Source organism: Elephas maximus, chromosome 9 (genome assembly GCF_024166365.1).
Source record: "Elephas maximus indicus isolate mEleMax1 chromosome 9, mEleMax1 primary haplotype, whole genome shotgun sequence".
Lineage (NCBI taxonomy): Eukaryota > Metazoa > Chordata > Mammalia > Proboscidea > Elephantidae > Elephas > Elephas maximus.
The window spans coordinates 36548933-36561922 of NC_064827.1; the positions used below are offsets into that span (position 1 = coordinate 36548933).

At 35.6% G+C, this 12990-nt stretch overlaps 1 protein-coding gene across 1 annotated transcript in view; it reads right to left on the bottom strand.

Annotated features, from left to right (window-relative positions):
• Positions 1-670: 670 nt before the first annotated feature.
• The window catches only part of CAAP1 (caspase activity and apoptosis inhibitor 1), a 40731-nt gene continuing 28411 nt past the window's right edge, over positions 671-12990 (bottom strand). Inside the window, exon 6 of the mRNA XM_049895996.1 lies at positions 671-2708. Within this exon, the coding sequence (XP_049751953.1) occupies positions 2362-2708 (347 nt within the window). The 3' untranslated portion in view covers positions 671-2361. The remainder of the gene's footprint in view (positions 2709-12990) is intronic.

A 12990-nucleotide genomic window follows, 5' to 3' on the forward strand; every position in this document is an offset into this window, starting at 1 on the left:
TAGTAACCAGGTGATAGGTTTTTAGGATATATACTGTGTGTAGATTAGTAGGAACATAGAAAAGTAGGCTAAGGCTTATGCTTGAGGTAACTGCTCATTAATGTGGAGGACTCCTTATGAGCTGCCACCTATCCTTCAAGACTTGGGTCAAGCCAAATATCAGGACTGCTTGATGCTGAATGGGAAATTAAGCTGTCATTTCTTTTTTTTTTTTTTGGCTGTTCTAATTTAATTAATAGTGCTAGAAATTTTCCTTACCTTGGCAAAAAGGAGGAATTAGGCGTAAGAAGCACCAGCACCCATATCTTTATTAATCAGTGTATTCCACACATAAATATGTACTATAGCGTTTCCCAGTTTAATATTCTGAACAAGACTGAACACCTTAGAGGCATTCAACAAATACCTGGGAGCTGATGATTTAAATGGCAGCACCAGGTTAATATATGGTATTTTCCCGTTATTTTGGCATTTTTAAAACAAAGTTATTCCTATTCTCTAAAATTATTCATTCTTAAAAACCTCTCAAGTTTTTCAGTATGAAGGAAAAAAAAAAAAAAAAGAACAAGAGAAAAAGTTGATTTTTCCAAGGTAGGCATCTAAGTAGCCTCTAATTTGTTCAGCTCATTCTACCTCACACATACCCACTCCAGTCAAATGTTCTCCCGACCATTCTGCACACTGAATAAAACACACACACAATGCTCCATGAATCTGGTGACTTTAATAGGTCATAGAGCACTCAGGCCTTTTTCTACCTTCATGCCAAATGTTTAATTGCACAAATGACATCTATTGCATTTTATAATTTGTAAGCAGCAGTGAAGTTTATTATTTTTATTATTTTAACTTTTAATTTAATTTGGAATAGAAAAATTATTTTACCACAATCAACGCTTTTTCATCCTAAAGCAGTAACAATGAGAACTACTGTTTAAATCATATCCATATTTACCAGTGTAAGAGAATCATCTCAAATGATATAGGCCTCTGGGTTTCATCAGAAAGATTCATGAAAGAAAGAAAAAAAAAGGCAGGGTTATTTTAAAGGCATGTTTGGGAAAAAAAAAAAATTGTAACTACAACTCCAATGTTTAATAAATGCCCTCCAGTTCCATAAGAAAGCTGCTAAAATGAACATATAATTAAGCCAGCTAGTAAAATACAACCCCTACAAGAGCTTTACATATAAGGAAGATTCTCATCCAACACCAGTAATAACACTTATAAATAAAATATGCTAAAGTTGTAATCAAATATAAAACAATAGTCCGAGATTTATATTCATGAAGAAAAATTAATTTATTTTAAGTTAGGGGTCCCTATCTAAGTTTATTTTGGGTATCAAACAACTGCAATTAGTGACGGGAGGAAAAAGCATTTTTCATTATGGCAGGATGTTAATTTATTTACAAAAACTATACAAAATTAGATTAATGATGACATCAACCTATCAAAGGTCCCTGAAATTAATTTCACTTTTGGAAAAGTATCAAAAGTCTTCAGCTCCAGAACGAGAGTCTTTTTTTTTTTTTTTTGACTCATGGAGTTTATATCACCTCAGATCTTCAAGATAAAACACCAAATGAAATATTATACAATAAAACATTCTCCTTTTCCTGATAGCTTGGAATGTAAATGAAAATTTGTTCCTTTTTTACTGAAAACAAAAAAACTTGAACTAAGTGTCCAATAATATCAAATACCTGTCAGACTGACTTGTCTGCTGGAATTAAACTTGGGCAATTAGTTCTACATTGTTAATAATTGCTGTAAATTAAGTCACTTATTTTCACTTATTAAAAAAAAATTTTTCTCAGCTATTTGGGATCTCATCCTTATAAAAAACTGCGATTGTTTTAACTAGTAAATTCACACCAGTAGAAGGCATCTCCAAGACAGCATGTATTTTAAAAGTGCAGATAAACAAAATTTCTTAAATTGTTAACAAATCTAGAAGTAATAATTTAATATTCTACTGCGAAATACAGGTAGCCTTAAGAGCAATGTGCTCGGTCACTCTTTCTGAAGCATTTAGGTTTGGTGTCAAAATACTTAAAAGTAAAGAAAAAACACTGTGACTCTTTGCTAATGGCTTTCAAGATACTACTAATTTGCAGACGTAGCTAACTACTAATCTAACAAAATATCCAGGCTATCCAACTATATTTGTCATGAATTCATAAAACAATCACACACATATATAAAAGTAACAAAAAACAACCAGACATTTTAGGCCTATGATCAGTTTACCTAATAAGAGTTACATGAGAAATGCCAAATAAGACCCAAAATAAACTTCACATACAAAATTATATGACATGGCTTCATTCAAATACACCTAAAATTCAAATTCAGTAACTATGCTGGCTTTTTTACGTCACCAGCTTTCATTAGCGCCTTAATGGCTCTTGCCCTCATCTCAAGTTCTAGCAGCTCCAGCTGCTGTGCAGAAGGCTGGACATCTTCTGGTGGAGGAACAGCCAGGGCGGCTGCTTTGGGTTCCTTTGGACTAGACTCTGCCAGTCCCAGAATCTCATTCACACTTTTCTCAATGTCTTTCTCCAAGTCATCTATCTGACCAGCTTCACTTTGGACTGTATTTTCCGGGACCTCGGGAGCAGCTGCTTCTTCATTGCATGGGCCTTCTATGTCGCTGTCATAAGCATCTGCATTTATACTGAGTACATCACTATCTTCCCCTTTGCCTGCAATGAAGAGAAAAAAAAAATAAGACGGGAAAGAACCATGTAAACCAAATGCCCTGGCCAAAATTTCCTTTATCATTAAAGGTCTGCCTTGACCCCACCCCCACAGAGTCCCAAACACATTCCATAATCCTCATTCTATCCCTTTTCATGGCTCAACTCAGAAAACAGATCTAATTTAATGTAAGTTTTAATATATTTTTCATTCCAGTTTAGTAGAACATGCAAGCAGTGGGAAATTTATTCCATCATATGAAGTTCTATGATCTATTTTCCTAATTAAAATGTCATAAGGTTTTATATCACAGTGAAGCTTCTGCATTATAAAATGAAAGCTGATGTTGAAAACCCTTTGGATAGATTATTGCTTATTACTGGAGAAGTAAAATTTAATTCTAGGAGTTTAAAATACTTCACTTTATAAACTACAAAAAAGGAAATATACCATCAGCAAACTGGACACCATGTGCATTGTAATTACCCTAAATCTTTTCAAACAGTTTGTTCTAAATCAATAAATTAAAAGAGAATGCCTAAGGCCATTTTCTAAGATAAAATAAGTTCTCATCAAGAGGAATTTAATTAGTAAAGTTAGTATACCATAATTTTAAAAAATGCACTTGTTATAAAACTTCTATAACTGATGCTAAGAACTTGAACCTTTACTCTGACATGAAGCATGTGATTTCTAACGAATCCCTTTACCTCTGGGTTTTCTTTTTTTTTTTCCTCTGTAAAAAGGAAGGCGAGTTATTCTAGAATATTTCTAAAGTCCAAGGTCTAATATTACAGCAAGTTGAAGTTTATATAAAATTATATAAAATGTAATACTTTATTTTCCTGGTTTTTTCCTAAGATACAGTTACCATTTACCTTTTACTTAACATATCCTTGACCTGGATGATAATTCCCAAAGAATTTCTTATTAGCAGCAGTAGCCAATGAAAGATAAGTTACAAATGAGTAAATTATGCTCTACTAAATTTTTTTTACCAACCTTTCGGCAACAGGTTTTCTAAAGAAAGGAAGTACATTTACAACGTCCAGGCATTAAAACTGAAGCATACTTATCATCTTAGTCCAAGAATTGGTGTGTAACGATATACTATCATACACCTATACCTACTCCTCACTTACCAACTCTCTTGTTATCTGACATTTCACATTTACAAAGTGGCAGGTATGGCGGCAATGGCTGTGGAGCACCTCTCCCTAGGGGAGCGTGTCTAGGCAGCCTCAGGGAAGCTGACCCACATTGCCCAGCGCCCTCCACTCCCTCCTACCAGCAGGGGCACCATGTCCAGCTGCCACCCAGGGTCAGCGTCCTCTGTGGGCATGCCTCTAGGTGGATGCACAAGCAGCACCACCCAGCAGGTGCCTGTTCTAGGTCCCAGCTCCTATTCAGTCTGAAGCCCTGCAGCTCAAATTTGTGGGGGAATAGGAAGAGAGGGAAAAAAGAGGCACCGGAGGGGGGATGTTTAGAAGAAATGTGTGTGAGTTCAATGGCATCCCAAAGTGAGCCCAACTGGGCCTGAAGCCTCCACCTTGGTGGGAACAATGCTTGCAGGAAGCCTGGAGCTGACTTCGGTGACTCTAGAGGCAAGAAAGGCAGAGCAGGCTCTGGTTTGCAGGGGTGGGTGTGCAGCCCTGGTGGCTGTTCCGTAAGGGAAGCTCTGACCCAGCATATGAGGAAGGTGAAGTAGTTAAGCTGTGGGCCCTCCAGTCACACCGTTAACCAGCTTCGTCTCCTCCAAACCTCCTCTGCAGAGGAATAATTCATAACTGGACTCATCACCGTGATGAGCATATAAATCTTAGCTATTAGTATTTCTGTGATTTTTCTAAATTAAAAAAAAAAAATCAGACAAATGCATGGTCTGAAAACAGAAAAAAAAATCCTTCATTTTCATATAACATTTAATTTTTTTAAAGGCCTTAAGGAAAAAAAGGAAACAAATGTTTTAACGTATGCATGTTAAACTAAGGTTACTAAAATGCATTAAGAAATATGAAGGATACCTAAAAGACAGAAAGGGCCACATAAACCAGAGACTACAACAGCCTGAGGCCAGAAGAACTAGATGGTGCCCGGGTACAACCCGTGGCTGCCCTGACACGGAACACAACAGAAAACCCCTGATGAAGCAGGGCAGCAGTGGAATGCTGACCTCAAATTCTCATAAAAAGACCAGAGTTAATGGTCTGACAGAGGCAAGAAAGGCCCCAGAGGTCATGGTTCCCAGACCTTCTATTAGCCCAAGACAGGAACCATTCCCAAAGCCAACTCTTCAGATAGGGATTGGACTGGACTATAGGATAGAAAATGATACTGGTAAGGAGTGAGCTTCTTGGATCAAGTAGACACAGGAGACTATGTGGGCAGCTCCCGTCTGGAGGGGAGATGAGAAGGCAGAGGGGGTCAGAAAATGTGTGAATGGACACAAAAATGAGGGTAGAGAGGAGTGTGCCGTCTCATTAGAGGGAGAGCGACCAGGAGTACACAGCAAGGTATATATAAATTTTTGTATGAGAGACTGACTTGATTTGTAAACTTTCACTTAAAGCACAATAAAAATAATAAAAAATAAAATAAAGGATAGGTGGATCTAAGGTAAAATAATAAAAATGTAATTAAAAATAATTCAAAAATTCAAATCAGAAACTACAAAAGAGATAATAATCAAGAGTAGCTCAGGGAAGAGACCAAGCAGAAAATCAGAGCTAATTTACTGATGTCACAGTAATCAGTTACTTTAAACTCAAAGAAAGAAGAGGATATGACATATTCTTTACATGAATTCTGCTACTTTATATATGCAGTAAGATGGATGGCCCCAAAAATACTACGAAGCAAAAAGGGAACTTTGGAGAAAAGAGCTTATAGAAAAGCATTAGTGAATTTCAAAGAGTTTGGCTACCAAGTCATAGAAAGCCAAAGTCAGAGTTAAAAATGTTTTTAGGGACAAAGGAACAAAGATTACAGGGATTTATTGAGCACTCATCTCCTATGGTTGATTCCCTAATCCACTACTCACCAGTGTGTGTTCTATTACATTGTCCGCTTGTCTGCAGACATTCACCATCTCTCTTGTCTTTCGTTTTCCTGGTATCTTTGTGCTACCAATTTGATTCATACCCCAGTCAAAATCTGCACCCAAGTACCAAAGTTTTTTTTAAATAACAAGGCCAATCCATTTAGTCTGTGATTACCTAGACAGCAAAATGAATCACTCACTACCCAAATTCATCACTGACACAGACAAATAAGTGGAATAATTTATCAGAGAAATATTTGCTTATATTATTTAATGAGGCATAGTTATGAACACAGGATAAACTGATGAAGGCAAAATATCCCACAACTAAACAGAACACCAATACCCTATATGCATTTTATTAACAGAAAGAAAAAAAATACAACTACACGGGGCTCATTCACTTTAAAAGTAATATATATTCAACATAGACAAAAAGGAGTATACTACATACTAGGAAAACTAAAATACAATACCAATACTCCTACAACAAACTTGAATGCATGATAGCTGCAGGTGTCCCTAATCTAGATAAAAGAAAAATATTTTATATCATAGGTGTTCTTTTGGTTAAAATAAAAATTTTAAATAAATATCCAGTGAAAGTAAACAAACTTACAAGAATTATTAAACATATCATAAAACATTTCAAGTTATAAAAATTTTAAAAGGATTTAAAAAAATAAGTTATGCTGGCATATTTAAACCTTTACAGAATTCCTATTCTACTTGCTAATAAGTCAACTCACTGGAAACGGTTCTAAGGAATAAAACGAGGGTTCATCCACCATTATGTACGACTGCCCATCTGTGAAACCTCCTGATAGAGAATTATTAAAGTAAGCCAATACCCTAGAACACAGGGTATTTAAATAAGGGTTCATCCACCATTATGTACGGCTGCCCATCTGTGAAACCTCCTGATAGAGAATTATTAAATTAGGCCAATGCCCTAGAACACAGGGTATTTAAATGAGGGTTCATGCATCGTTATGTACGGCTGCCCATCTGTGGAACCTCCTGATAGAGAATTATTAAAGTAAGCCAATACCCTAGAACACAGGGTATTTAAATAAGGGTTCATCCACCATTATGTACGGCTGCCCATCTGTGAAACCTCCTGATAGAGAATTATTAAATTAGGCCAATGCCCTAGAACACAGGGTATTTAAATGCCTGTTTGAATTGTGCTCAAGATGGCAAACTGAGCACACATATCTACATTTTTCTCTACCAAGAACCCACTGAAGTAACAGAAGAGAGATACTTAAAAATAGCATGAAATTATAAATTTACTGATAAAATTAAGGGACACAAAATGGAGAATCTACAAGGGAAAAAAAAAAATCAACCAATTTTGCTAAATAAATATTAGGATTTCTGAGAAAGGAAATACCATAAATAAAATTAAAGGACAGAAACAGACTGAAATAAAATATTAGCAAAATATATTTTTTAAAAAATAATTAATATAAGAGTATACAGAATCTCTATCATTAAGAAACAACCAAAAACATGGGCACAGGGTAGAAACCAGTCAAGCAATTTACATACTATGAAATACAAAGGGCCAATACATAAAGAAAAGTTCAACTTACTTCTAATCAGGGAAATAAAAATTAAAATATTACTTTTTACCCATTAGTAAAAATAAGACTTTTATCCATCTAAAAAAAAAAAAAAGTAATAGACTGCTAAAAAAAAAAAAATTTTTTTTTTTTTTTAAATAGACTGGTAGGATGGAAAAATGACCAAAATATACCGTTAAGTCAAAAAAGTATGCTGAAGAGCAACAATCACATTTGTTAAAAATAACATAAGTATTCTAAATTATTAACAGTGGTTACTTCTGCAAAAGGTAGTGGAAGTAGAAAGAGGAGAGAGGAAAATGAATTTTCCCATTCTTGCTGCATGAATGCATGTATTTCTTCATTCTTTAAAAGAATATAACCTTGTAAAAAGTTTTAAAAGAATAACATGGGTGTTAGACAACGAGAAAGTACATCATCTAAAGATCAGAAATTTTGCAGAATTTTTACAAAATGTAAGTACATAGGATCAAATTGACAGAAAAATGAAAGCGAAGCAAACCACAAAGACATCAGATTTCACAGAAGACCAATGGATAAAAGTTACATAAAGAGGGACTATGATTCAAAATAGAGACTTTTACCAATTAGAGACAGCCAAGAATGGTATTGAGGTAATGAGGCAGAAAAGAATGATGACAACAAAAAAAAGGCTAGAAATAATTATGAGGCAATATTTATCAGCACTTACTATACACTTTTTTTTTTTACTATATACTAGACCCATCTCTAAAATATCTCACATGGATTAACTCATCTAATTTTATACTATGGACTGCCAAAAGAACAAACAAATCTGTCTTGGAAGAAGTACAGCCAGGATGCTCCTTAGAAGTGAGGATGACGAGACTGAGTCTCACAAACTTTGGACATGTTATCAGGAGGGATCAGTCCCTGCAGCAGGACATCATACTTGGTAGAGGGTCGGCGAAAAAGATGACGACCTTCACTAAGATGGATTGACACAGTGCTACAACAATGGGTGCAAGCACAGAAACAACTGTGAGGATGGCGCAGGACCAGGCAGTGTTTCATTCTGCTGTACCCAGGGTTGCTATGAGTCAGAATCGACTTGACGACACCTAACAACAACAACAATCCTATACTGACATAACAGGCAATTATATTTATTAACCCCATTTAGAAATGAAGAAACTGAGAAGCAGAGAGTTTACATAACTTGCCCCAGTTCACACAGCTAGTATGTGGCAAAATAAGAATTCACACCCAAGTATATTTACAAAATCCATACACTTAAACATTCTATGTTACCTCTAAATCATAACAGAATCAAAACCACCACAGAAGCTTCAATGATTGGAATGACGAACTGACTTAGCTCAAGCTGACGGTATCTTCTTGACAATATCTTCCTGTAGGTCCCTTAGACCCACCAAATCAAACCCACTGCCATCGCGTGGATTCCAACTCACAGCAACCCTACAAGACAGAGGACAACTGCCCCCATACAGTTTCTAAGGCTTTCGTAATCTTTACGAAAGCAGGCTGCCACCTCTTTCTCCAGCAGAGCAACTGGGGGGTTCAAAGCATCAACCTTTTGGTTACCAGCCAAGCACTTTAACCACTGCATCACCAGGGCTCCCTGGGTCCCTTAAATCCACCTAAATAAGATGCAGGAGACAGAACTCAAAAGGCTGTGTTAAAAATAAATAAATATTTCTCTGTAGGCTCAATATGTAACAATATGTATCAACTACGTGATAAGGCAACCAAAACTGCTAATTAAATCACTGACTGCAATGTGTACGGAAAAAGTTCAGAAATTGGCAACAAAGTCTGAATTCAAGTCTAGCATCTACTATCTTCCCTTTGGTAGGAGCACTTCTATATAAGGAGGCTGTTTTCCAATGAACTGGACGTGAACAGAATGACTGAGAAGCACAGTGTTATTCCAAAGACCCAAGCATCTACTGCAGGTCCGGACCATGCAATCTCTGAAGTCGCAGCCCTAGGAGCATGTCTAGGGCCCTAGAAAGACATCACAGGCCAGAAGTTTAAAATGGGCGTCATTTAAAGTAACATGGAAATAAACATTCCTCTCACAATAATGAATCAAATCCTTTGTAATTTTATTCTCAATAGACACAGGTCATTATGTATCCAAAAACCTTGCCGGTAAACTTTTTTTTTTTTTAATTCAGAAAAGTCACAATTAAAAGCAGCAGAGGAGCCTTCAAAAGGTACAGAAACAGTATGCGCTAATCTGCCGTACAAAATGTAATTTTCACCCTTTCATTCAACTACTACTTAAAGAAAGAGACAAATTAAAAACCTGGGAGGATCCTGTTTGGGGTCATTTGCTGGTAATAACTTGTGAAAAAGCTCAAAGGAATGAGAAAAGAAACGTAAATTCTTAAGTCCCACTGAGAGTTATACCACAATCTCTTTTTACTTCACCAACTGCTGAACTGGACATCATTTCCCTAGAACAAGTTTTTAAAAACCCTTTAAAGAACTTAAGGTCATGCTTAGAAGCTAAAGCCAGCCAAGGAGATAAGCAAGGGCTAGTAGGAAAGGAATTAAACACAAACTTTTAAAACAGATCAGTGGTACTTATGGTTCTCTGTTTCCAGCTCCAGGCAACCCTGTAACTCTGTTAGGTCTCCCCCACCTTCCCTAACACTCAGCACTGCAATTTGGGTCTTCAAAGGGAAAAATGCGAAAGGCAAAGAGCTTTCACCAATCGGAGGTTTGTATGGCAATATGCAGATGGTGGTCACATAAACCTCCTGCCCTATGAATGCTGCTTAATTAGCTAATGATCTTTATCACCTCCTTCTTTACAATGCAATAGTCTCTGATGGTATTTTTCTCATTATCTTTTTAATTCTGAAAACTTGTTTTTATTCCTTCAACTATAGTTGTGAAGATTCAGCAAAACTCAATTCCTTTTTATCTGAATAGTCATTTCTCCATTCTTTCTGACTCTAATTCATCAACTTACCCATCTTTGCAGTACTTCAAAACAATAATGGCAAGACTAAAAATCAGTTGGGCTTTTCTATTTACCCCTCACTTTATGGATTCTGTTATCTCACATAGTTTTATATTTAAAATCTTTGCTTAATGATGGCAAAATCTCTCATATCACACCTTTTTTTTTAATGATAAATCAATAAGCTACAGCCATCATCAATTCTTTATGACAGCCTGAAAAAGTGGACTCTCAAATTTCTTTATTTATGCAACTCTATCAGTAAAAACCTTATTAAGTACCTGCCCCAGTATATATATTTTTATTCATCTCAAAACCAATATGTATGGAGCCTTGGGGATGCAGTGGTTAAAAGGTTGGACTGCTAACCAAAAGGTCAGCGGTTCAAAACCACCAGTGGCTCTGCAGAAGAAAGATGTGGCAGTCTGCTTCCACAGAGATTTACAGCCTTGGGAACACTATGGGGTCGCTATGAGTCAGAATCGACTCAAGGGCAGTGGGTTTGGCTTTGGTTTGGTGCTACTATCACTTAAAAAAAAAAAAAAAAAACCCTTGCCATCAAGTGGATTCCGACTCATAGCAACCCTCCAGAACAGACTAGAAATTGCACCAGAGGGTTTCCAAGGAATGGCTGGTAGATTGGAACTGCTGACCTTCTGGTTTGCAGCCAAGTTCTTTAACCACTATGCCACCAGGGCTCCACCACTACAATAATATATATATAACTTGAAATTTTAAAAGGGACAAATAATCATGTTTATATATTTTTTCATTTATTTTAGGAGTTGTGGTATCTTCCCCCTGCATCCCCAGGGCGTATGCACAATCACACTTTGGTAACCATTTGTCTGAAAGGCTGAAAGTCCACCACAGAAAATACCTACCCTCAGTTTTCACCACATAGCTTAACTACTGGCAATCAAACATTTTTCCATTTTTAAAGCCTACCTTTCAACTTCTTAAAGCTCTTGTTAACAAGGTAATTTTTAAAGCTATCGTTCACTATCTAACTGATGAGCTAAAAAAAAAAAAAAAAACTGATGAGCTAGAAGGCCAAAATATAATTGCAGGAAGCAACCACATTATTTTTTTCTTTAAAGTAGGAAGATTTGAGTCTCACACAAAGCAAAACTCTGTGTGCATGTTTTTTCAAGTGTGTCTGCATATCTCTCTCCTAAAAAGAAAGTATTTTTTACAGAAGAAATCTAATGTGAAAAGATTCAGCATAAGATATAGTAAATGTCTTATTAACTTCTATCATTTCATATACTATATAATTACATATTTTAATAACTATATTCAAATGAATGAATTTCAAGCACCCATCACACAGCTTAAAGGCTAAATCAAGCATCTTTTCTCTTCCCATTAGATAAAAAATGTAGAGACAACAGAAAAAAGGTTTTGTATACTTACACTCTGCTTCCACTAAACAATTTACAAAAACAATTATTAAACACCCCTCCCAAGTGGAGACACTGCACCAGGCATTGGTCTTCAAAAAATCTGACAGCTAGAAATTACCTTCAAGATCAAGGCCCAACAGCCAAGCATTGCTTGAATTAGCTCTACAACAGCACCACCAAGTGGCTGTTTATGTAATCTACAGCTGAATGCCTTCAGTAATAGGAACCCAACTCTCAAGGCGGCACATGACTGTTTTTCTGATACTTTTGAATATTTGAAATAACACCTGTTTACTAGCCCTATTTTTATTCTCATAAGCCACATGGAAAAAGCCTATCCCTCTACCATTTCACAGCCCTTCAAATATTTTTAAATGACTGCTATAAACCATAACTCTTAAACCACACTTCCCTCAGCTATTTCTCATGCATAATTTTTTTTAATTACTTATGAAAACTTCCAAGAAGGAATGAAAACATGAGAACTTAATTCTTGATGTTACAAGGGAGAACAATTTGCAAACATATGCATATCTCTAGTTGTAACCTTCAAAGCAACAATTTAAATATAGACCAATATTTTAATATTGCTTAACGTCCTGAGTAAATTTACATTCTTTTTTTTAAAAAAAAGTCTGTAAGAAGAGGATTCATTAAGATTAGCAGAAATTTGTTTGATATTTTTAAAATATTTTCTATATATAAAATACACCAGACAAATAGCAGCTTTCATTTTTAACTACAACACAATGACTAATTTAGGAAATTTCTAATTAACCATCACTTTTTTTTTTTTTTAATGACACAGCTCTGAAATCCTTCAGGAAACTGACCTACAATCTCAGGCTTTCACACGTGAACTTGCATATGTACACAAAAACACAGCAATATTAAAGAGCAAAACATAACCAATGTTTCTTATACAGCTGCCCGTGGCTTAAAATGAATGATTTAGGAAACTAATCCTAACAAGAGTTTCTTTTTACTATAGTACCAATCAAAAAACCAACAGATTCTATTTACATTTAAATAATGTTTGCACAGTGAAGAAGTTCTGTAGTTATCAGTTCAATATTAAATTGTTGTAGAAATTAGTTTACAATCCGATACTCATCTTCAATACTGCCAGTTTCATAAATGGTATTTTCTGTCAAGACAAATGCAACCAGTACTAGACAAAGAAATGCCAATGTCAATTTAACTAATTCATAGTTACCATTTCTCAATATCTGAGTATTTTGGAAGCTGAAAAAAACTGAAAATGTAACTTACATAACCTATAACCAAAAGGTTGGC